This window comes from Podarcis muralis, chromosome 11 (assembly GCF_964188315.1).
Source record: "Podarcis muralis chromosome 11, rPodMur119.hap1.1, whole genome shotgun sequence".
NCBI classification, from domain to species: Eukaryota; Metazoa; Chordata; class Lepidosauria; order Squamata; family Lacertidae; genus Podarcis; species Podarcis muralis.
In genome coordinates this window covers 3932395-3956841 of record NC_135665.1, presented here as the reverse complement: position 1 = coordinate 3956841, position 24447 = coordinate 3932395, and the positions used below count along the sequence as shown (strand labels likewise).

Genomic DNA, 24447 nt, shown 5'->3' with positions numbered 1-24447 from the left:
TTCCTATACGAGTAAATTTAAATCAAGTCAGATTAGTGCAAGCCCACTTTAATTCAAACATTAGACATCTCCCAAACATCTGCATTAAAGAACCTGCCAACCGCATATATGGAATGAAAAGTCAGTAGAAATACCACTGAAGCTTAAGTACTTTTCTAAAGCACTTTGAAAGTTACATAGTGTTCCTCAAAACGTTTCTTGAAGACTTGAACATTTCTTCTACAAAGCTGAACACCTACACCTCCTCTTCCATAATGGTTTCAGCACTCCCTGGATTTTAGCAGGACAGTTGAATTTTTAGCCACTCTCTAGATGCTCCTGACTGTCAATTAGTTGAGCATGTCATGTCAATTGGCATTCATTGTTCCCATTATTTCCAATGGTCATGGGGTCACCAACCTTTTTGGGCTCATGGACACATATGCAAACCAGAGAAGCTTGCTGCGAGCAGCAGAAACACAACTAAGCACACATCGCAACATATTATATTGGATACAACAGAATTTTAATTTCAAGCCTAATTTCAAGTGGAGGGAAAGCTTTTTGTAGGGATATGTGCAACCATGGGTGCCCAGTTGGCGACTCCCTCAGTGGGCCTTCAGACATCCTCCACTGTTTTCAGTGTGTATTCTTGTCATTCATTTTCCTATGTCCCCTCAACAAAGGTCAGTGGTCAGCACAAGGCATAATGCAGTAGCAAAGCCTCTGCACTTTCCCCATCATTCAGCTTAAAAAAAATAAATCAACATGATTAAGTCTTTACCCACTACCAGAAATTTGTTTAATTAAGGGGGGGGCTTGAGATTCTAGCACAACTGAAGTTTCAGCATCAGATTCGGAAGCCTGTGTCCTAATTGGAGAGTGGAGTTGATGGAGTAGGGTTCGCTTACTCCATCTGTGTTCAAAGGTATTCCTAATTATACTTCCCAAATGCGGGTGGGGGGGATCCATAGTAGTGAAAAGTTCCAGGGCTGATGCCTAATGGTACAAATGTGATCCTGTCTCCCGCCGCCCCCGCCGCCTTCTCTGTTATGCTGGCTGAAGCCGAGGCGAAATCTTGGCCCATCTATGAGGAGGGACACACACCATCTGCTTGTTAAAATGTTGATTTCCATTTGCTGTGCTCAAAGTCCACTGCACAAAGAGCAAGGGAGAGCTCAGGACACGGGGAAGGGCCAGGCTGTAAACTGCGAGAGCTCCGACTACTAGCTGCTAAGGGCGGCGGGGGGGGGGGAGAGCTGCCCCCCCCCCCCAGCAGCAGAATGAAAACCCGGAGAGAAGCAGAGCAAGCACCCGGGCAGATGCATCAAATTCCTGCTTTCTGACTCAGGCGCCGGAGCCCCACCAGCTCCAGCCCTTCGGGGCGCGGGGAGGATTCCAGGGGAACCGAGAAATCCACCTGGTCGGCAGCGCAGCGCGCGGCGCCCTTGGTTTTCGTCCCAGCTTTCGGCGCGATTGTCGCCTTTTTACGATGGGCGAAGGGACACAAACCAAACCGGCGCCGCCTCCTCCTCCTTTCCTCAGCCCTCCACTTCCCCCTCCTCGGAGATTTAAAGCCGAGAGCCATTCCTTCCGATTAACGCCCAGCCCTATTAGCACGTCTTCAGCAAGCAGCCTGGAGGCAAAGCCCCACCGGAAAGGTGTGAGAGATTCAAAGGCAGGCAGAGCCCGGCGAAGCTCCGACCCGCCAGCTGCGTGTTCCGGGCGGCGGGTGAGTTCTGGAGCGGCTTAAATAACAGCCGAAGCCCAAGAGGGAGCAAATCCACGGGCTTGTCTTCCGGACAAGGCGCGAGCCTCGGCGGCAGCGGAGAAAGGAGGCAGAGTCGTCGCCCCCCCCCCCCTTACCTCTTCAACACAGGAAGTTTGGGAACGGCTGCTCGGCGGCTTTGCTCCTTCCCCGTTTTCAGAAGCTGCCGAGCAGCGCCCCATTGCAGCCCCGGGGCGAAGGGAGATGCCCCCGTCGGAGGGAGCTTTCGCCCCGCCGCCCTCCCCAGCCTCCTCGCAGTCCTCCCTCCCTCCCTCCCCCCCAGCCCGCCTCTCCCCTTCCCCAATCGGCCTGCCCTTCTTCCCCCCGGTCTCAACTCCGCAGCCACCGAAACAGTTCCCGCAGAGACCGCGAGTTGCTCCTCTGGGGCGCGCGCACGAGGAGGAGGGAAGACCTGGCCAGACCTCTACCTGCCCTTTGCGCCGCCCGCCGCAGGAGGTGACCGCGGAGGGGCGTCCGCTTCCTGGCCCTTCCCCGCCGGCAGATGTGCGCCTGCCCGGCCGCCGCCTCCCCCTCCCCGCCGGCGGGACGCGAAGCCCTGGGGCGAGCGCGGGGGCCCTTCGGCCGGAGGGTTACCTGTCCTATATTGATGTAGCCGTACTTGCTAGCTATCCTGTTGGCTTCTTGGTTCCCGCCGGTTATCCGCACCGCCCAGTGGTTGGTGTAGAGGCGAGTCCTGCAGGCGGGGAGCAAGAAGCCCAGCCAGAGGGTCAGCAGGCACAGCAGGTCCGCTCCGCTCCGGACTCCGCAGCCGCTCTTCCAGCCCATCTTGGCGGCGCGCGAAAAGACCTCCCCGGGGGCGCCTTCTTGTTCCGAAAGAAACTTCTCTCCGCTCCTTCCTCTGCTCTTTGCGGGCTTCCCCGCTCACCTTCGCCCGCGGCGGGAACCGAGAGTGACCTCGGGAAGGCAGCCAGCCAGAACTTGGGCTCAGCGCATGGGCGCTCCGAGGGGCTTCAGTGGCCCAGCGCCGCAGCCCGAAGCGCCTCCACGTTGCCCAGTTCTCCTCCAGGCGCCGAAAGTTTGTTTGTTTCTCCAGAAACCCCCGAGCCTCCCGCCCCACTTTCTGCAGCTCCGTCCTTTTCCTTGCGCCACGAGAGTCTCGGGGGAGAAGGAGGGAGGGGGCTGCCTCGCGCTTCTCGGGGGCTTTCCTCTCGGCGCTCGGTGCCGTCTCGCTTCCCTTCCCCGTCTCCTCCTCACTTGTGCAGAGTCGAAGCAGCAGCAGCAGGCGGCAGTGTGTGAGTCTTGGCAGCCGAGCGCCCCAGCTCAGTCAGGCTCGGTCGCCTCCCTCTTTTCCCCTCCTCCTCCTCCTCGCCGCCCTCCCGGTTCTGGAAGGGGAACGCGGAGAGCGAGTGGAAATGGCAGCGGCAGCAGCAGCAAGCCGCCTTCTCCGCATATAAGAGCTTCTCGATTCCCCTCCCGTCCGATGCCCGCCGTCTCTCCGTCTCGCTCTCCTCCGGGCGCACGCCTGGTCCTAGCGCTGCCCGATTCTGACTCGACTGGGAAGACGTGAGCCAGGCGGGGAGGGAGGGGAGTCGCTTTTTTAAAAAGAGTACAGCCCGGGGTGCGTTTTTGGACAGACAGAGAGGAACGTACAAGAAATGCAGTTTACTAGTATTTTAAAATGCGGGCAGCTGCGCTGGGCCGCGAGAGAGCGAGAATCCAGGCAGTAGCAGCAGAACTCACTGAAAGACCCCCTGAAAGTCCCAAGCGGGGAGCGTGTGCTTCAGTTTCACAGTACTCTTCCTGGAGCCTGGTTTAAAAAACAACAGGTGGAGGGGGGGGAGAGAAATGTAGTTAAAACAAAAGCAAAATGTTCCTAGACAGGGTGAAGAGCTGAGTCTGCAGTAAGGCATAGTCTTCAAATGATGATGTTTCTTTCCAGAAGCTTTTTGCACCGTCAGGCTGAGTAGTGCTTCCAAACACATGTTTATTGTGGGACTGGTGTTCGTCATACAAACAAGTTTAAAAGCAAGACACTAAATTATTGCCAGCTATCCATTTGCTATATCTCAATGACCCAATTACAGTGAAGCGCCCATCTGGGAGTCTCTTACTGAGTTTCTTACGCCCACTATATGGGCGTAGCCAGGGTTTTTGTTGGGGGGGGGAGAACCTCATTTGCGTTGATTTGGGGGGCAGCTGCCTCCCCCTTGGCTATGCCCGTGGCCCACTACAGAGCTCTTGTGATAGGGGAAGGCCCTTGGAAATATAAAAGCCAGCCGTTTGCTGGATCTGTTTCTAGCACTAATTGGAGTACAAAAGCCGGTGAATGCCAGTGTATAATAGTAGAGGTAAAACCAGTTATTTGTTAATTTGGTGATTAGATTGGCACATTAATGATAGTTTTAAAACATGAATTTGTGTTGAATTGTGAATTTTATAGAAGCTTTATAAACTTCTGTGTTTCAGCTGAGCAAACACGGGAAATGGCATGGCAGAAGATTTAAGGTTACTTCAAAGCAATCACCAAAGGTTTTAGTTAGTTAAGAAAGTTAATGATTAGACAGAATCATTAACATCTTTGGTTTTTGTACACCAGTTTCATCATACCCAAGGTTCATCAACAGTGTCACCAGATCAGAAGCAATCCAAAAGCAATGCAGTTCAAAAGGAACAGACCATGATTAGTTGTTATGAGGACAAGCTGGTAAGACCCTCAGGCTCTTGCACTCTCCCCTCCTCTTCACACAAAAAGGAAATGGAAGGTTTCCATTCCTGGTTGCTTGAAACCAGCATTTCTCAGGTTGTAGGTCAGGTGGGCTTCAATCCTGCACCCCTGTCCCAGCCACACCTTAGCCTTTTGGTTGGGCTACTGCCAGCAGCAGCTCTCTACATATGCAGTGCTTAGACAGGTTTGAGGCAACTTGAGCGTGAAGCTGTGGCATAGAAAACTGGAGGAAGAAGAGAAGAAAGGAAATGGATAATGGAAATCCAGAATGGCCCTGGGAATGCGAGTGCAGATGAATGGAGAAGTGAAAGGGGTGAACAAACTGAGGGAGAGGAAATGGAGTGTCCAGGGCTGCACACCTGCCCCTTCTGCTTCAGATATACACATATCCGTACCCCAGCACTTGGGTCGTCCTTCCTTCTCACCCAAGAAGGAAGCATCTCATTCCTTTTTTGAGGGCAGGACAGGTCCAAGATATTTTGCTGCCCGATGGAAAGAGCCTGGTGTCCTCCTCCATTCCATGCACAGAAGCTGATCCAACTGTACTTCAGCACTGGCAATGAAGGGCCTTGAAGATGCAGCCCATGATTTGTGCAAGTGCAACATTTTGATAAGACTCAAGTTGGTCATTTTATGCAGAAAACTGAATAACATGAGTTACTATCTTATATGTACAGTTGTGTCAAAAAGTTGTGCCATAAGTTTATGCTGGTACCATACCATTGTGCCATAAGTTTATGTATAGATCTGCTCATGAAGCCCTGATGTGACTGATATATATTTAGAACTATTATTGTAAACCATCTGGGCAGTTTTAGTCTTATCACCAACGAAGAAGTTTGTTCCATGACCTCCAACACAAGCACCCACCCACCCCAATTCCTTTTGGGTATTAACTGTCTGCTTGTAATGTTCTTCCAGTACTCCAGTGCAGATATATTTCAGGTAATCAAGATGTACACGGGTTCTAAGAAAGACTGTCTGAGAGTTTGACGAAAGCACTCTCTTGAGAAAACAGTTACGACTCTTTTCATGTTCTACTTCAAATATACAACAGCATTATCAATACAGTGACTTTCTCTCCCATATCCACTTCCTCCCTTCTTGGTACTCATAGGTTTTATTTGTCTCTAATGTAGTAGAATTAACCTCATATGGAGAAGTGTTCACTGATGGGTTAATAACAGGATGATTTCGACCACAGTATGAAGCTTAAAAAAGCAGCATTCACCAATGTGTTGCCCTCCAGAGCCAGTGTGGTGTAGTGGTTAAGAGCGGTAGTCTCCTAATCTGGGGAACCGGGTTCACGTCTCCGCTCCTCCACCTGCAGCTGCTGGGTGACCTTGGGCCAGTCACACTTCTTTGAAGTCTCTCAGCCCCACTCACCTCACAGAGTGTTTGTTGTGGGGGAGGAAGGGAAAGGAGAATGTTAGCTGCTTTGAGACTCCTTAAAGGGAGTGAAAGGCGGGATATCAAATCCAAACTCTTCTTCTTCTTCTTCTTCCAGTTGTTTTGTTTTGAACTGCAGCTCCCACCAACTGCAGCTGTTTTTGATATGCGCAGCAACTGGCCAGAGAGACCTAAGCAACCTAAGCAAAGAACGCTGAGGACCAGGTTACTGGGGGCAGCCATGTGGTGCCCCCCAGATGTTGTGGGACTACAACTCCCATTATCATTGGCCGTACATTGGCTGCTCCTGAGGTAACTGGATATTGTTCTACGGCTCTGTGATGGAAGGGCATGTTGTTAAAGGAGATGAGTGTCAGGAGGGAAAGCTACATCTGAAGGGCAATATTTGAGCAGTCAATGTGACATAATCCTAATTAATTGGGATTAATGTGATTAATCCTAATTAATCACTAGATATTAATATATTTTCCAATTTATTCCTTATAAACAAAATCATGAATTATCCTTGATTTCCCCCCTTCAGCCTGGAACTTGTGTCAAGAATGTGAATATGTATGTATGCAGTTTACTTCCTCTGGCTGTGCTTAAGAATGAGGGGAAGTTATTTTACATAGCCATCCCCTTCAATTTACAGCTCCCCCTCTCTCAGGGAGTCCTGTCCAGGTCAGTAGGTTTGAGCTGGCATAAGCAAATTAAGGATAATGACTTCTGTGAAAAAATCTTTTGTTTCTGTTCTGTATTCCCATCAGAAGAAGAGATAAAATAAAGATGAATTTTCAAATGAGTTCATTCATAAATGCTGGCTTTGACATATTATTGATTTATCGGGTCTAAGAATTCTACAGAGTGCACTCCATGCCATTATGAGTTTCCCCATTGACAGGACTATAACTTCCAACTTCGCATCAGCTATTTTCATTGCTTGTATGGCTATGTGAAACATCAGTTCATAAAAAATATTGTGACACTATATTTCTTTTTACTTCTTATTGGAAATATATTCTACTTGAGTTGAGAAATGGAAGTACATTTGAGTGACTTTTGAGCTATATATATATATATATATATCTCAAGACACCAAGACTTAAAGCAGAAGCTGAGAATAAATTTCTTGTGTTTTAAAGCTGAGTATATACGTAGGTATATTTTGCCTCACATAAAATTGTGATAACCTTGCTGGCTTTTGGTTTGCACATAGTTTCCTTATTTATTTATTTCCACAATCTTACAATATTTGCCATATATTTAAAGTGCATTATTTAAAACACATGACTCCCCACCCCCCAATAATCCCAGGAACTGTAGTTTTCCCTTCACAGCACCTCTAACTACAATTCCAATTATTCTTTGGCAAGAGGGGAGTCATCCGCTTTAAATGTACTTTATATGTATGATGTGTATTTACAAGAGGGAAAGGGAACTGCTTTGAGCCTGGCATCTCATTCGCACGCTCTCCCCATTCACTCCTGTACAAGGGAAGGGGCCTCCAGTCTCCCTAAGTATTGAGGGCACCTCAGAATGTGCAAGTGTCATGTTGATCCTGTTAGCTTCGCCCTGATTCTGAGTGACTAAAAAAATGTGTGGGTGCTTTCCCATTTCTAATGTCACCACACTACCACCAAAACTATGTTAGAGTCAGTCATGGAAGGTGCCCCATCTCATAAGTCCATCTCAAAGTCACCTTTGGCTGGACTTAACCGTCCAGGGGTCCTTACCTTTTACCTTACCTCATAAGCATGGGTGCAACATTTGGAGGGGCAAAGTCTGTCAGCAAGAAACAAGGGGCTTATATTTTATTATAAACCTTAAAATGTTGGCAATGTTGGGGTTTTCAAAATTACTGTTAGTGTTTCTTTAACAGTTGTGGGTGATGACTTTTGTTAGTCTGTACTAGGGAGTAAGGAGGTCGTGTGTGTTGCTGAAGCTGCCATTCATCTCATTCCCTTCCAGGGGGCAAATCCTCACTCATTAGCAAGAAGTCTATAGAATGAAGACAGCTTGTGGCTTTTTGACCGAGACTGTTCCCATTTTGATTGCCGGTCTAGGGAACTAAGTAAATGAACCGAAGTTCTCCAACCTCAACTAGAGAAGCCACACCATGCTGATAGGGAAGGAAAGGAGGTAGATACAGGTTTGCTGTTGACTTCTGTTATCTTGGGTATTCCTCTTTAATGGGATTTTCTGTATGCAATGCACCCTCTTTGAAGTGGGTATGGAAGATCCTGTAAATTTTTCAGGTCACTATATCTGTAATAACAGAGCTATGTTTATAAATGCTTGAGTTACAAGTTATTTACTTCATAAATTATGATAAAGCACACTATGTTTGAGTATTTGATGTGCCTTTAGATCTTTTGAAGCAACATCATCATTAGTCAAGGCTGTTCAAGAGATATCCATTAGAGCTGTAAGGGCAAGGGTGCTGTCATTGACTTGAAGCAACTCCACTCTTCCAAAAGGAACAGCTGATTAATAGTGTGACCTGTGTAGCCACTGTTTTTCAAGGTTACACCAGCATCCTTTCAAAAAGCCACAGGGTGGGTAAATGGAATCCATTGCTGACGAGAGAAGTGGTTTTGGGGGGAGTTATTCTTTAGATTCCCCCTTCCTTTTTTCCGGACTGAAATTGCCCCTGAAGCAGCCCTTCCTCTAGCCCTGCTGGAGAGGGAGGTGGAAAAGGCAAGCATTGTGTTGTATTCTGCTGCTCTTGTTTTTCCAGTGGGATTAATAGCAGCTTCTGGGGGAAAGAACAATCTTGATTGTGTCACGTCCGTTTTGGTCCCAAGCATTTTATTGTGTATTTATTTTAAGTGTGTTTGGTTTGTATGAGATGAGATTTCATGTATAAAGGCTTGGAGGAACGTTAACTAGTTTTTGAAGTGAAGGTGCATTTTCCCCTATATTTCTTTATATTGAGGCCGCCACCTATTCCACTGCTGGGAAATTAAACTGCTACAGTTCATGTGGAAATCAGATTAATCACAAAAATGTTTCAGTTATTCTGGGAGAAAACCAAGGACGCAATCCTGAAACTATTTAAACTTAAGTAAACCTTCACTGAAATCTATAAACCCTGAAGAAGGCAAGGTGCAAATCACCCCCCCCACACACACACACACACTTTGCTTTACGTTTTCTTCCACTGCTTCATGTTATTCCTGTCACATAGTCTGCATCTGTGTTGGAATTGTTTTTAGGATGTCTCTACTTTGGGACAAGTAGTCCCAAAGCAACGCACAGAAACGCCGTTTACCTTCCCGCTGGAGCAGTACCTATTTATCTATTTGCACTTTGACATGCTTTCGAACTGCTAGGTTGGCAGGAGCTGGGACCGAGCAACGGGAGCTCACCCCGTCGCGGGGATTCGAACCACCAACCTTCTGATTGGCAAGTCCTAGGCTCTGTGGTTTAACCCACAGCGCCACCCGCATCCCTTAAACATTGCCAAATGAAAACCTAACTCCTTTCATCTTGAGAAATAAATGAAGTAATATCTATAGCTTAATATAATCGTAACCTATCACAACGGCTGTAAAGCAAAAAGGATTTGGTGTTAGGAAAAGTGGCCCTTCAGTTGGGTGATCTGATACGCTGAGGGAAAGTAGAAGGGAATGAAGTGCCCTGTCTCACAGAAGGAGCTAGTTTAGGGTCGTCGTCCCCCCCCCCCCCCGCCCACTTTCCAACTCTATGGTCCTGTTCGATGCTCAGTCATGCTGGCTTTTCTGCTAGAGCTGTCTGTCATAAGGCTAAATGTCTGTGGCAGAAGCAGACAGATAATAATTTCCCTTCCGTGTGTTTCCCTGATACAGAGTTTCTGCCGCTCAGGAACAGCAGTGGGTGAAGAAAGGGCAGAGAGCCTGAGGGAGGCAGTGAGAGGGCCAAGGAACAGGGAAGGAATTCCAAAAGCAGAGCAAGAGGAAATGACAAGTCCAGCTGGTTGCTTGCGGTCAGGATCTGAGGCATAAGTGCTCCTGCACCTGGCTAGCAAGGTAAAGAAAAGGGGCATATGGCAGATATGATTGTTGACAAGAGACCAGTAGCTCATGGAATGACAGGAACCCTGGTGTGTGTCTGAGGAGGTACTATCCTAAGATGTCACAAGTGCTTAACTTTGCCTGAATCGTGTCCTAGTTTTTCCATTGTACAAAGTGCAGGGCAGTTCTTCTCACTTTTGCCTTATCAGCAGCTGTCCAGTAAGTGAAGTTAAGTTGGGGGATAGTGGCAAAGATACGTTACATTTCATGGCTGAGCCAGCATGCGAATCTTTCAAATATATAAAAGGATTTCAAATATATAAAATCTTTCAAATATATAAAAGGATGTCACATAGAGGAGGGAGAAAGGTTGTTTTCTGCTGCTCCAGAGAAGCGGACACGGAGCAATGGATCCAAACTACAAGAAAGAAGATTCCACCTAAACATTAGGAAGAACTTCCTGACAGTAAGAGCTGTTCGACAGTGGAATTTGCTGCCAAGGAGTGTGGTGGAGTCTCCTTCTTTGGAGGTCTTTAAGCAGAGGCTTGACAACCATATGTCAGGAGTGCTCTGATGGTGTTTCCTGCTTGGCAGGGGGTTGGACTCGATGGCCCTTGTGGTCTATTCCAACTCTATGATTCTATGATTCTTTGCCTCTCCACTGTAGGTCTAACACACCTTTTGGATCTGGTATAAACTGAAAGGTGGGGTGCATATTAAATGAAATTAAGGTAGTACTAAGTAAATGAAAGAGAAAACTTATTTTAAAAAGACAGCCAATGTTTGCATGGCTAATAACTAATAAACACATTGATTCAGAGAATGCAATTTTAATATGAAACAACAACAGTGAGTATGTTTGGTTCAGTCCTTGTCCAACGGTATAAGCACTTTGCTCCAGTATCTCAGATAGTCCCTAGGGAGCAGGCTGAGACCCAAGGAGCTTGTTGCCTAGCTATAAAGTTATTACCCTCCAAGTGTCCCTATTTTCCAGGGATGTCCCCGATTTAGGGAAGCCATCCCGGTTTCTGATTTATCCCAGAATGTCCCACTTTTCCTTAGGATGTCCCTATTTTCATTGGAGAAATGTTGGAGGGTATGGAGTTATCCGATCCCCAAGCAGTCTGAAGGTAGCCCTGTATAGAAAAGGTTTTTTTAAAAAAAGTTTAATGTTTTATTATGTTTTTTTATATGTTGGAAGTTGCCCAGAGTGGCTGGGGCAACCCAGTAAGATGTGTGGGGTATAAATAGTGAAATTATTATTATGGAATGTGAAATTCCTATTTTCATCGGGGAAATGTTAGAGGATATGCTGAAGTGAAAAAGGCCATGGGAACTGTGAAGAAGGTCGTAGGAACACTACAGTGATGCTAGGAACATAGGAAGTTGCCTTAGATGGAATCAGATCATTCGTCCATTTAGCTCTGTATTTTTTACACTGACTGGCAGTGGTACTCCAGGAGTTCAGGCAGATGTCTTCCCTAGTGTTACTTGAGGACCTTCTGCATGCAAAACATGGGTTTTACCACTGAGCTACAGCTCTTCATCTACCTTTCTGCTACGGGTAGGACCTGTTCAGGAGGGGTTCCATATATCTCCTGCGCTTCTTAATTCCTTTCATTATCTGCCCAGACTAACAGAGGCCCTCCTGGAAAAACAAGCCCAGCACGAATTTAACTAGAAAGACATGTGATCTGCATAATTGTTTTAATTGCAGGCAGCTGTACCCAGAATAGTTCTGCTGTCAAACAGACCAACAACTTTGGGGCAATATCACAGCCTTTTTAGTATAACATAAAAGGGGGGAAACCTCTTATGATCCCAATCATTATTATTGTATTTTCTTCTTTAAAAAATATGAAAATCTGTTACTGAGCATGGGAGGGGGAAGAAACCATCTCTTCATGGAGAGTATTTTAAATGAATTTAAATTATGAAGACAAATTAAGTTATTCGCCCACTACTTCAGAAGAATGGAAGCCGGAACCTCTATATACATATCTTGGTAGTTAGCATATTTTAAAGGCTCAGATTGACAGTTGCTATATCAGAGAACTTCATGAAGGTGCCAGGTACTGGCACTAGGCCTGGAACTTATACATTATGTTACCTCCCCTCTGCTTGCCTGAAACACTTTTTAGTTCAGCTTAGAATATTATCTTATACAGGGGCATCTTACCCATAGAGGCTAGTGGTGCAGGGCGCCAAGTTCTGGGGGGCACCAGGGAAGAGACGGAGGCTGGACGCTGCCCGCCTCCTCTAGACCCACCGGCAGCAACGTCCTCCCGAAAAAAAAGTTGACAACTCTGGGAAACGGGGAGCTTTGCACCATGGCGCCAGTGTTGATTTACATGTGTTGAGAGTGCGCGCACACACATGCACATCTGTTTCCATAGGCAGTTATAGCAGTTTCAATTGAAAAAATAATGGCCTGGATAAATTACAGGCATAAAGACAGGAATGAGCAATAGAACAGTAAGGAAAGCCAAGTTCTACCACCTAAGCATATGCTAAACTCAGTTTAACTGCAACACATACAGCAAATGTGATTCGTCTCATACTGAGCAAGGACTGCTATTGCGAGAACATGTATGTTTACACTTTAGGGCTGGGGAATCTGATCTAGAGGCTTCATTCATAATCCCAAACTCAGTACGTGCGGAACCACAGGTTCAGCTTCTGGCGCATGTGCTTAGCTTACAAACTAATGGGGTGGAGCTGCCATGTGTAGCTTGTAACTGTGTGGCTGTGTTAGAATAATTATTTCTCCCCACCCCAACACACACACACACACACACACACACACACACCAATACCTATATCCAATAATAATTCTGCTCTCTTAATTCACTCAGAAGGCTGTCACATTATGAGCAATATGACTAATGAATAAATCTTAGAGCTACCACATTAATGTCATTGAATTAGCCTGAGATATCGGTTCACTTATTTGAAAAATTAATGACTTCACACTTTGTTTTATTTTTCACAGAATCTTTTCTGTGGCCCTGTCATGTTTTAGAACAAGGCATTTTGGCCTATTTTCCAACTCATATGCAAAAGAGGAGCCTATAACTATTAAGCCGCTGAGTAAAACCTTTCTGTCAGGTGCTGCTGGTGGTTGCTCGCGAGTGCAGGCTGGGTGATGGAAGTGGCGTCTGTGCCTCCTGGCCAGACGGGCTAGGTGAGGCGCTTGGGCTCTCAGCAGCATCTTCCAGCCCTCTCCTCGCTTGGCTGGCCCCTTCCCTCTCTTCTCCACTGGAGGTGTGGCTTTCCCCGAGGAGCTGCTCCTCAGAAGCGTTGGAGGCCCTCTGTATTCCCCTGCCTCCCTCCCCTCTTCCGATGGCAGTCCCCTGACACTTTCTGCACCAGGAGGTTGCATATTCTCGGACTAGAGCTGGCTAGATAAAAACAATGATTCTGAAGAAATTTCATATTGAAATGGGTTGTTTTGATTTGTCAGTTATTTTGAGAAATAGCAAAATAAATAACCCAAAGATGCTTTATTCTTAAACCCAAAGGTTTAAGAGACAACCATGGCAAAGTTTTCATGTGGAGGAATGCAATCCTATGCATGTCTAATTGGAAGAAAGCACCAGTGAGTTCAGTGGGGTTTCTTCCCCAGTAAATGTGCTGATGTATCTGTAAAATGATTTGGTAAAACCAAGTTGGGGAGCAGGAATTCCTGGTATTGGCTCCCCCAAATCTGGCAACCATTCTGAAATCCATCATGATTTCAACAAACCTGCTTCAACTTTTCCTTGCCAAATCATCTGTATTTTCACTATTAAGACCTCTTTGCTATCTATCCATTACTATCATTATTTCCACACAATAGCTTTAACCTTTTAGAGATGGCAGTTTTGCAAAACATCCATGCCTAAGACTAACAGCCCTCAGACTACAAATGCCATGATGTTATGCAACTGAAATAAAATACAGATATGCAAATATATGCAAGTGAACATTTGATAGTATTGAATGAAGCGATCTGAATACTGAATGAAGTGATCTGCAATCAGTACAAATCAGAATTTGAACTAGGAGACAGATTTTTCTCTGAATTATGGTGCTCCTAGCCAAAGAACTGAATTGATATAGTTGTCTTATATGTAGTTAAACCATTTGTCCATTTAGTCCACTGTTGCCTACCGCAACTGGCAGAAGTATTCTAGAGCCTGAAACAAGGTTTCTTTTTAGCCCTACAATTTTTTAAAGCTGTTGATGCTAGGGATTGAACCCAGGATTTTCTGCATGCAAACCTTGAGCAGTAGTCCCTCTTTATGTGTGGAGTTCGTATCTGCTTTAATATTGGTCTTTTCCACGCATTATTCACATGTAGGACATATCCATGTTGACAGTGGAGTGGAACCATGCTTTAAGTCCCTCCACCACTATCGCTGTGCATTGCTGTCTGCAGAAGAATTCTGCCATGTGAGCCATGTGTCTGTGCAGTTGGGCCACCCATGCAACTTGGTACCCCAGTCATACACAGACCCTAAATATAAGAAGGTGGTTGCACATCTGGATTCAACATGAGTTTCCCTCCATTTTTCTCTTTTGCAGCTTCATATCTGCAAAGCTGACACTTAGTTTCTGCTTTGAAACAAGGGAGTCATAAGAATCCAAGAAGAGACCTGCTGGATCAGTCCAAAGGCCTGTCTAAATGTAATCCAGCACCCTGTTGCCGCAGTAGCTAGCCTCTTGGAACCCCACAAGCAGCATATGAGCACAATCACACTCTCCCATTCATGTTCTTTAGAAACCAGTCTCTGATGCTGGGGGTAATATAGAGCCATCATAAGTAGCAGCCATTGACAGTCACATTCTTCATAAATTTGTCTAATTCCCTTTTAAAACTATTCACGTTGGTGGTTATCATTACATCATGTGGCAACAAATTCCATTCACTTTGTGGACAAGTACTTAGTTTTGTTTGTCTCAAAATTCCCACCGTTCAGCTTCATTGGATGACCTGAGGTTCTAGTCTGATGAGAGAGGGGAAAGAAACTCTCTCCATCATCTTTCTTCACACTGTGGATGATTTTATGTATCTTTGTCTTTCCTTACTCATCTTTTTCCTAAGCTGAAAAGCTCAAGGTGTAACCTTTCCTCACAGAGTTGTTCCAGCCTTCTGATCATTTTGGCTGTGCTTTTCTACACAGTTTGCGGCACTAAAATATCCTTTTGTTAGATGCAGTGGCCAGACCAGACAGAATTCCAAATGCAATTGCACCATATATTTGTAAAACAGCATTATGATATTAGCAAGTTCATTGATTCATATGCTGGAGTTCATTACGAAGGAAGTGTTCTCCTAAACTGCTTTACAAACTGATTATCTTAAAGTAGGCAACAATGCTATACAAAAAGGTGAATAAAAGCTGTGGACAAATTTAGCCTGTTTCCAATGTATCTGAAAACTGTGTGTGTGCATGTGTGTGTACATGCATGTATATGTGTATAAATCAACAGAGGGTGAAGGACTCAATTCTAGAAGTCCCTGAGCTCTGACAGATTCTCATTCTCTAAGAGATAAGAGCACTAGGCAATCGGCAGGATCAGCCTCTAAACCTCCCAGTCAGAGCTGAAAATGTTTGATTAAAATAAATCTTCAAGGACATTATTTTCATTTTAGATGCTGTTTTTCACCTTCAGAAGTCTCTGGGAGCCTGAGATCTTATGCTTTGCTTTGATAGCTTTTGTTGATAATCTGAGGAACACTAAAAAGCAAGCACTTTTTGATCCTTAGGTTCACTGACTACCAGCAAGGGGGAAAGACTCATATAGACAAGAAAAGAAGAATGACAAAAGAAGGACCCAACCATCTCCTTTGTGATCCATCTACTTCCTGACGCTCCCTAGGCATTGTTAAGCAAAAGTGAGATTAAGCAAGGCAGTTCTAGTTCTCTACTGATTGATATACTTTCTCTCTGAAGAACTGAGTAATTGTCCAACTAAAGAACATCATTCCTCAAATGCAGCATTACATTTGTCCATGTTGTAAAAATCCTAAACATAAATGTTATGGGACAGCCCTTAAAACACACCTAGACAGGTACAGGCAAAAATCTAGAGGACTAACTCTGGGCATTGGTTCACTGAATGGGAATAATGTGTTTCTAGATTAGCCCAGGAATGACTTGGGCAATTTTAGAAAACGGAACTGTTTCCCCCAAACTTGTCACATTCTCTGTTTATTCTGACACCAATTTTCGGCCAAACTGGACCCCATCATGCCCCTGATTATGTCATTAGTGCGACCCTTCCTCCAAGTGCAGGTAAGCCCTTAGTTGAGTCTTCCATCCAACCTCCATTTAGCTGCCAGCTCCAACAGCTGTGGCTGCACTGGCTCTTTGGAAAACTTAATTTCTCAGGTCTGCTTGTGCCTGGCAGTTACACAGACGTGTGCTGGACATCAAAGCCAGGAGAGAACTCCCACTTCTGCCACTGATGTCTGCAGCCAGGTAAGTAGATGGAATGGAGGGTGGGAGGGAGGGAGGGAAGGGAAAGGATGGTTTGAATGTGATTGTGAGAGCCTGGTTGGGTAGGAGGGGGTGAAGAATTCTGAGGGTACCAAGCAAAAGTTTGCAACTATTCTGACACTACTTTTTATTGTTATCCTAACAGAGACTTGTGAAATTACCATCACCATCAACACCACCACAAAATGAACACATTTTCATGCAGCTGGAAGTGCTTGTTAAAAAAAGAAATATCTTCCGTTGTTTCTGGAAAGTGCAGCTAGTGGGTGCCTGTCATAACTCTATCATATGCTGCTTAGACTTACTGTGGAGTGGGCTTCTGATGTGGAGAAAGGTTTCCTGCAGAACAATATGACCATTACTGTGTGTATGATAACATAAGGGATAGGGAGAAGGCAGTCTCTCAAGCTATGTTATGCTTAGACTTCACAATTAAATCTTCTTTCCAAAGTAACTTTATTATCCGGGAAAATGTAAGTGATTGTGTGGGTGGTCGCTGAACAAATACAGGCATACCTGGAGTATGTGGACCATTTGGACCCCTTCCAATCGGGATTCAGGCCCCATCATAGGACCAAAACTGCCTTGGTCACACTGTTCGATGATCTCTGGCGGGCTAGGGACAGAGGTGAAAACTGTTTACTGGTTCTGCTGGATCTCTCAGCGGCTTTTGATACCCTTGACCATGGCATCCTTCTGGATCGTCTACAGGAGTTTGGAGCTGGGGGCACTGCTATACAGCTCCTTCCTCCTGGGCCATGTCCAGAAAGTGGTGTTGGGGGATGAATCACTTGTAGGGAGCCTCAGGGCTTTGCCCTCTCCCACATGCTTTTTAACATCTATGTGAAGGTGCTGGGAGAGATCCTCGGGCAGTGGCGGACCTACGTTTTGGGGACCCTGAAGCTTGAACAGATCTGGGGGCCCCTTCGCAACCAGCAATGAGGTCTGGGTAACCACTGTTATTGTCTTCTGTGGGGTTGTTCCATGGCAGATCAGTTAAAAAAACAAAAAAAACCCCTACCACATCTCAGATTTTGATTAAAATTGCTGCACTGGAATATTTCACATGTCAAATTCATAGTTTTCAAGTTACCGTGATATTCCACTGACTCTCAAATGTTGTGCTACTGACTCTCAAACTTGTGAATTGTTGAGCTATATACAACAACAAAAACAATCAAATGGAGTTGTGCAATGCAAATTGGGTCCACTAGACCAAAGATTGTGAAGCCATGTGGACTAAAATCACTTCTGGGGGCCCTCCAGGATTAGGGGCCCTGAAGGTGAAGCTTCATTAGTTTCATAGTAGATCCGCCCCTGTCATCAGGGGGTTTGGGCTGAGTGTTCATCAGTATGCGAATGGCACTCACCTCTACCTGTCATTTAAATTGGAACCAGTGATGACAGTGAATGTCCTGTGTGAGTGTCTGGAAGTGGTTGGAGGGTGGTTAATGGATCAAGGTTGAATCCGAACAAGACAGAATCCCTGGGGGACAGGAAGGTGTGGGGATTCCCTGGTCCTGAATGGGGTAACTGTGCTACATATTACCAGGTGGATAGACTGGAGGTCATTATAGACTCGCAGCTCTCCAGGGAGGTGCAGGTCCATCTGGTACACTGGCTGAGACCCTACCTTCTTGGCCAGAGTGGTACATGCTCTGGTCATTTCCCACTTGGATTACTGCAATGTGCTCTATGTGGGGCTACTTTTGTTGTTTAGTTGTGTCTGACTCTTCGTGACCCCCATGGACTAGAGCACGCCAGGCACTCTGTGGGACCACTAGGAAACTGCAATTAATCCAGAATGTGGCTGCCAGACTGGTGACTGGAGTGGCATAACCACGTAACGCTGGTCCTAAAAGCTCTGCATTGGCTCCCAGTACATTCTGAACACAATTCAGTGTTGGTGCTGACCTTTAAAGCCCTAAACAACCTCGGCCCTGTATACCTGAAGGAGCGTCTCCACCCCTACCACTCGGCCTGAACACTGAGGTCCAGCTCCGAGGGCCTTCTGGCAGTTCCCTCTCTGCGAAAAGTGAGGTTACAGGGAACCAGGCAAAGGGCCTTCTCAGTAGTGGCGCCCGCCCTGTGGAATGCCCTCTTGGCAGATGTCAAACAATTAAGCAACTAGAAAATTTTTGTAAACATCTGAAGACAGCTCTGTTTGGGGAAGTTTTTAATATTTAATGTTGGTGGTTTTCCCTCCCTGTATTTTTGTTGGAATCGGCCCAGAGTGGCTGGCACAACCCAGTCAGATGTGTAGGGTACAAGAAATTGATGATGATGAAGAACCATTTGGTTACTCCAAACTAAGGTCAAGTTCCCTCAGCTTCAAACGTATCTTAGTAAGCAAAATGGTAAACTTGAAAGAAATAAACAATGCTTCAAAGGCTTCAGATGCTACCTTATTCAGTCACTCAGGAAGCCCTTCTCCCATCTCCATAGAGTTTAGTTGGCTCAAAATTGTGTTCAAATCCCAGACGTTCAACAGCCAGGTAGCTCACACCTCTGACAAGCCCCCTTTGCGATCTCAAGGATCACACCTGGACTTTGCTGGGCTACGGACCAAGAAACAGGTGAGAGATGCCATTGCCTCGCTGACATAGGATTCTGAACAGGAGTGCTTAATTCTCATGGGTGGCACAGTTCCCTTTGTGCTCCACTTGCTTTTAAAACAGGTATACTTCTAACCTTCCTTATTTTCTTCTCTTTTTAGTGTGGGTACTGTGACAGATTTTCATGTTTACTCTTCAGGTTTGGGAAGTTAGGGACTCTCTCTTATAATTAAGGTGTGTATGCACTGTTTGATTTCCTGCCTACAAATGTGTAACCTTGATGTCTGACACAGCATCAATATATTCTGTCTCATTTATTTCCGTGAAATCCAATCACGAATTTCACCCTGACTTTCCTAGTATAGAAAACATAACCTGGCCGAGTGTCTCTGAACTATTGTTAACCTTCTTTTTCTCTTGACACCCAGTTGAAGATCCTCATCTCCTCATGAGAAACATCTCAAACCTTAATCAGCTTCTGGTTTTTAGTGAGGGGTGGGGAGTTGCAGTGAATCTGTTAATTTGTGAAATGATTTGTATTGTGAGGCTGTTTCAGAAGCTGTCTCTGAATCTGGACATATATTTTTAACAACTGTATCCCAAGGGGAAAAAAGTGAGTGCAAATAACAGGGATATCTTCATATCTTTAGTTTAAGAATATGCTCTCTTTTGATCCTTTCTGATCTCATGGAGCTAATATCTATTAATATGCTTAAAATTTTGCCTTGTTTTATGGTTACCAATTGCCATTACCTTGGCTTTTAATACAAAAGGTGTCTTGAAAATTCGTTTGCTTCCATGGTAGGCTAATAAGGAAAAAGACATACTAATTTTCACAGCGGAACAGCAGAACAATACAAAATTGTTTTTAAAACATTTGAAAATAATTAGATATAATCACAGCTAAGGTTGCCAGGAATGTAGCCACATGGTTCTATTCAAAACAGCAGAGGCACACCAGATGTAAAAACTAACATGGGAACACAGATTGCAACCCATGAGACATTCTGCTTCTCCTCACCAATTATTTGCTTGCTGCCACCACTCCCAGAGTGCACAGAAGATGCCAAGCTATGCAAAAGGATGGCTGAAGAACCTCATGTTATCACCTTGTGCAGTACATGCAACGTACCGTGATACAGCTGTGGATTTCAGGCAGGAGTCTCTCCCAGCTGTACCTGGAGTTGCCAGGGACTGAACCTGGGACATTCTGCATGCAAAGCAGATGCTCTACCACTGGGTTATATAGCACTGCTTGGAGGATACTGTTTTAGAGACACTTTCATTTTTAAAAAAGTGGTTTGATGACTGCAGTTTTATCCATTGTGTGCCAATGTTCCAAACAAATCTAGCACACACTGGATCAAACAACAAAGCCAATGTCCTCAAATATGGAACAGTCACCTTCACAAGATGCACTGTATTCGCATCACACAAAGTGGTTATCCAGCACAGAACTGGGCAGAGGTAGAGGGGAAGCCAAGCAAATGTGTGCTTATGTGCTTAACTGGCTGAAAGAAGGTTCTGAGTCTCTTCCTGGCAGAAGCACTCCACAGCACCCAGCAAGCTGTTGCTGAGTGTCATGGCAGCTCCGCAAAAACCCAGCTTTCACAAACATCCTCTCATAGGCTAAGAGAGAGCAAATTGCCCAAGCCCACCCAATGAGCTTCATAGCTAAGTAGGGATATAAGATGGTTTATAAGTTCCTGGCCCATATTGATACACAAGCTACGTAAATGTCACTAATCTGGTGCACATCAACCCTTAATTGGTTCAGAATGTGTACATTTGCTTGTCTTATAAGCAGGACCATTAATTCAGATTTTTAAGAACCTAGCATTTTGTAAACATGGAATGTCTTGTTCTACAAACTTCCCCCCAAAAAATATTATGCAAAATCCACACATTTTGCAAATGTCAATTATTATTCCATGAGATGTGTCAATCAAGAGCAATTTGACGTGAGATACAAATCAAGAGAGATGGCAGAAATGGCCACTTCCATGTGTTCTCACAGTCATTTAAGACATTGTTTCATGTACCACAGAGCTATATGTATGACTAACACAACCCTTTGGGTTGGGATATTTGTGGTCTTTCTCGCATTCCACCAGGAGTGCTAACCAGTTCTTCCTGGAAAAGACTTCCATGATTACCCCATGTTGTTGCATTATTCATATGGGAACCCTTGCAGTGTGAAACTGCGTCACATAGAAGCTGCTCCCAGACTGTTAGGAAGAGGGCAGAACATATAATAAGGGCCGCCCAAGACATTTTGCTGCCTGAGGCAAAGGACAAAATGGCACCCACATGCACCCAGTTCACCTATAGTAGTGAATCCTACTTCAGTACTAGCAATGGGACACAGCCTTGCCATTGAGAGAGATCAGTAGGTAGGTAGATAGCGGTGGAGGGCCAGGTGCCTGGCACACAGTGCTAGCCTCCAACCAAAGGGTATAGTCAGGGAGCTCAGGCGCAAGAGCTGAGGAGCACCATGACTTTCCTGCATCTGCTGCCTGAGGCAGTTGCCTCACTCTGCCTAATGGTATGACCAGCTGTGGGGACAGGAATCTGTGAAAAGTGAAACAAACTCTCATTTCTTATCCCTGTAGCTTCAGATCCCTTAGCTTATATTTCTCAACAGTCAGTCTCCAAAAGTATAAGGCCTAGAAATCTCTTTGAACAGCTGAGATTCTAATGGGTGCTTGAGTGCTAAATCCTTGATTTCTGGCAATACTGGTCCCTTGGTTAGAGAAGCAGAGAAATTTTATAACTTCCACTCCACTGTTTAATCTCATTACCAATAAGTGAGGTTCTCAAAGGCAAGTTTCTTGTTCCTTCCCTGGGCTTTGTCTTTAGGAGCAGCTGAAATGCATTTGCCAAGCTATACTTGGGACTTCAATTTCTAAACGACACTCCATAAAACTACAGCTCTGTAGACCTCATTTTATGTCTAACAAGATAGCCACTTATTAATATTTAATCATCTTTGGCCATTAGGAACACACTTAACAAAAACGGAGTCTGAACAGCTGGTTAATGCTGTATTTATTCACTTTTGCCATCATTGTTGCAGCTCATTACATGTTCTTAATAATGGATGGTACAGTGGTACCTCAGGTTAAGTACTTAATTCGTTCCAGAGGTCTGTACTTAACCTGAAACTGTTCTCAACCTGAAGCACCACTTTAGCTAATGGGGCCTCCTGCTGTCGCTGCGCCGCCGGAGCACGAATTCTGTTCTCATCCTGAAGCAAAGTTCTTAACCCGAGGTACTACTTCTGGGTTATCGGAGTCTGTAACCTGAAGTGTATGTAACCTGAAGCGTATGTAACCTGAGGTACCACTGTATTTGATACCTCATTGGTTTCCTAATTAACTGTCTAGTTCAGTTTTCAAAGATGCAAGGAAAGCAACAATAGCTTCTAAATACCCCTTTGCAGCCAGAAGCTTTGCCTTGCAAATGTTAGTTCTAACATTTGCTTCCATGCTCCCACTTAAGCTATGTCTCCCAAGCCCTTACTGAGCCACTTTCCAGTGCCGTCCTCTTCCTTTTAAGGTTATGTGTACTCCACATATACAGCTCAGTTCACAAACAATGCGGAGAAATGCCATGTAGACTTCAACCAATGCCTCTGCGGTTTGTTGCTACTAGCAATGCCTGAAAGGAAAGAAGCATTTCATTTTACAATCAATATAAACAACTGCTTCATCTCATCCATAAATTTTCTTGAAAGACATAAACAAAGCCCAATCCCAAATGAGGTCCTGCTCTCATTCACGCCTTTAATCTGAGTTTGGTTTATACTAGGACTTTCATTCTCACCCACTCATTTTCTCTCTATGTAGTTTAGCTATTGAGGAATATAAAAGAAATGTTTCAAATAAATGACGAGAATGTGAAATAGCAAAATGAACTTAATATTCTTCATGATTTTATAGGATGAGAATGTGCAGCCAAACAACAGCAGGAGAATTTCAGCATTCTGGGGAACTATGATCTGAGGTTAGACATTGCAAGGTCTGAGTTCATGAGCTCTTGTTTGTTCTGCATTTCAATAACACACTCTCTGCCCTTCTCATGGGTAATACTTTCCACCTGATTGACAGCGTCTGTCTGGAGCAGTGGTGCAGCTCGTGCTGGACCTCTGATCCAAAGGCAACCCCCCCCATTTGACCCCCATATTTTATATTCAGGCAGTGATGGAGTTGTGGTCTGTAAACTTTATGCACAGCCTTTTATTCATCCACCTAAATATGTCTGAAAATACGTTTGACTATGTTTGAAAATATGACAGAGCTAAATGCCTAAGAATGAGTTAGTTGATAAAATCTTTCCATGGGCCTCTGGATCATCTGGTGGGCTGTTTGGTTTTGTTTCATTTTTAAGAAGTGTAACGAAAAGTCTCTTGCCAATTTGCTTAATGAGAAGAAAAATGTGCCATTAACACTCTACCAAAGTATGACACAACTTAAATAGTTTAAACTGAGGAGGGGGAGACACGATTTGGAATTATGAGCCTCAAAGCTTGATGGCATGAGCGTGCAAAAAAAGGAACCTGCTCCCCCAATGCAGAACCTCTGTTTGTATTTAATATGTTGATGATTCCACAACATACTTTTTAAATCAAAAATATAAACCCACAGGGTTGTAGCCAATCCGAGTCCTACTCGGAGTAGATCTATAGAACTTAATGAACAAGACTAATTTAGCTCAAATAATTTCAAAGGTCTACTCTTGGCACACACACGTGCCCCAAGTAATTCTATACAAATTCCCCAAGTCTGATTAATACGGCCCGTTTGGGCCTGCCTTCTACTGTTTGACAAACTTAACCAGGCCACCTTCTCCTCCCCCACACGCCCAAATTCCAAATTTGAGATAGTCCAAAGCTGCTGAAGCAGCTGGTTGTAATCACTTGAAATGGTGTGTTGTATCTTTGTGCGTTCCTGGCTGCCTCATACAGCAGCTTGAGTGCCACACCTTTTACCCCAGCTAGGCTCTGCCAGGAGGAGCTTTTGTGTATTTAAACAATCTGTCCACTAGATCACACACCTGTTCTCCTGGAACTGTTAATCCTGTTCTTGAGAAGAAACTCATTTATGTCTTACTCAACCTGGATTGGCTTTTCACAAGAGTGGGCATATACAATGATAATTGGTCCACTCATCAATGGGGTGAGTGCCCAGTGTCCTTATTATAGGTTGGGAACTTTGTTTCTGGGATTTGAGATTTGGCAGTGATGGGAGCTTTCTACCAAGATGAAAAACTAAAGATGCTTGGCAATTTTATTCAGTCTGCATTTTTCAGTGAACTGATCTAATTTGCAGTTCCTGGATCAATAAGCAGATCAGAATGCATTTATCCTTCAGTTTTCACACATTTCCAAATTTTACAATACAGTTCTCAAAGAAGCATACAGATTGTGCATTAAATACATGTATTTTTGTATTGTAAAAACTGGAAAAGTGCATATTTTCATGCATTTTTGTTTTAAATTAGATTGATGCTGAAATTTGACAATGGGGAGTCCTCTCCAAGCATGTGGACTCTGTGGATGTGTCAAGAACAGATTATTTCCTTGCTCAGA

The 24447-nt window shown here is 44.7% G+C and overlaps 1 protein-coding gene and 1 long non-coding RNA gene across 6 annotated transcripts in view; one reads left to right on the top strand and one right to left on the bottom strand.

Annotated features, from left to right (window-relative positions):
• PCSK5 (proprotein convertase subtilisin/kexin type 5) overlaps positions 1–3750 on the bottom strand; it is a 244994-nt gene extending 241244 nt beyond the window's left edge. The window contains exon 1 of one of the 4 annotated variants that reach the window (XM_077935976.1): positions 2342–3750. In XM_077935976.1, coding sequence (XP_077792102.1) covers positions 2342–2533 — 192 coding nt within the window. In that variant the 5' untranslated portion in view covers positions 2534–3750. Of the gene's footprint in view, positions 1–1845; positions 1945–2341 lie in introns of those variants that run through there. The other 3 variants (XM_077935978.1, XM_077935980.1, XM_077935977.1) reach the window with 3 other exon arrangements.
• On the top strand, positions 1249–18337 carry LOC114606310 (uncharacterized). 2 transcript variants are annotated; one of them, XR_013394596.1, is made up of 4 exons: positions 1249–1711; positions 7794–9832; positions 15570–16284; positions 16448–18337. It is a non-coding gene; the product is annotated as an uncharacterized LOC114606310 (long non-coding RNA). The 2 variants fall into 2 exon arrangements; XR_013394597.1 differs by lacking the exon at positions 7794–9832.
• The last annotated feature ends 6110 nt before the right edge of the window (positions 18338–24447 follow it).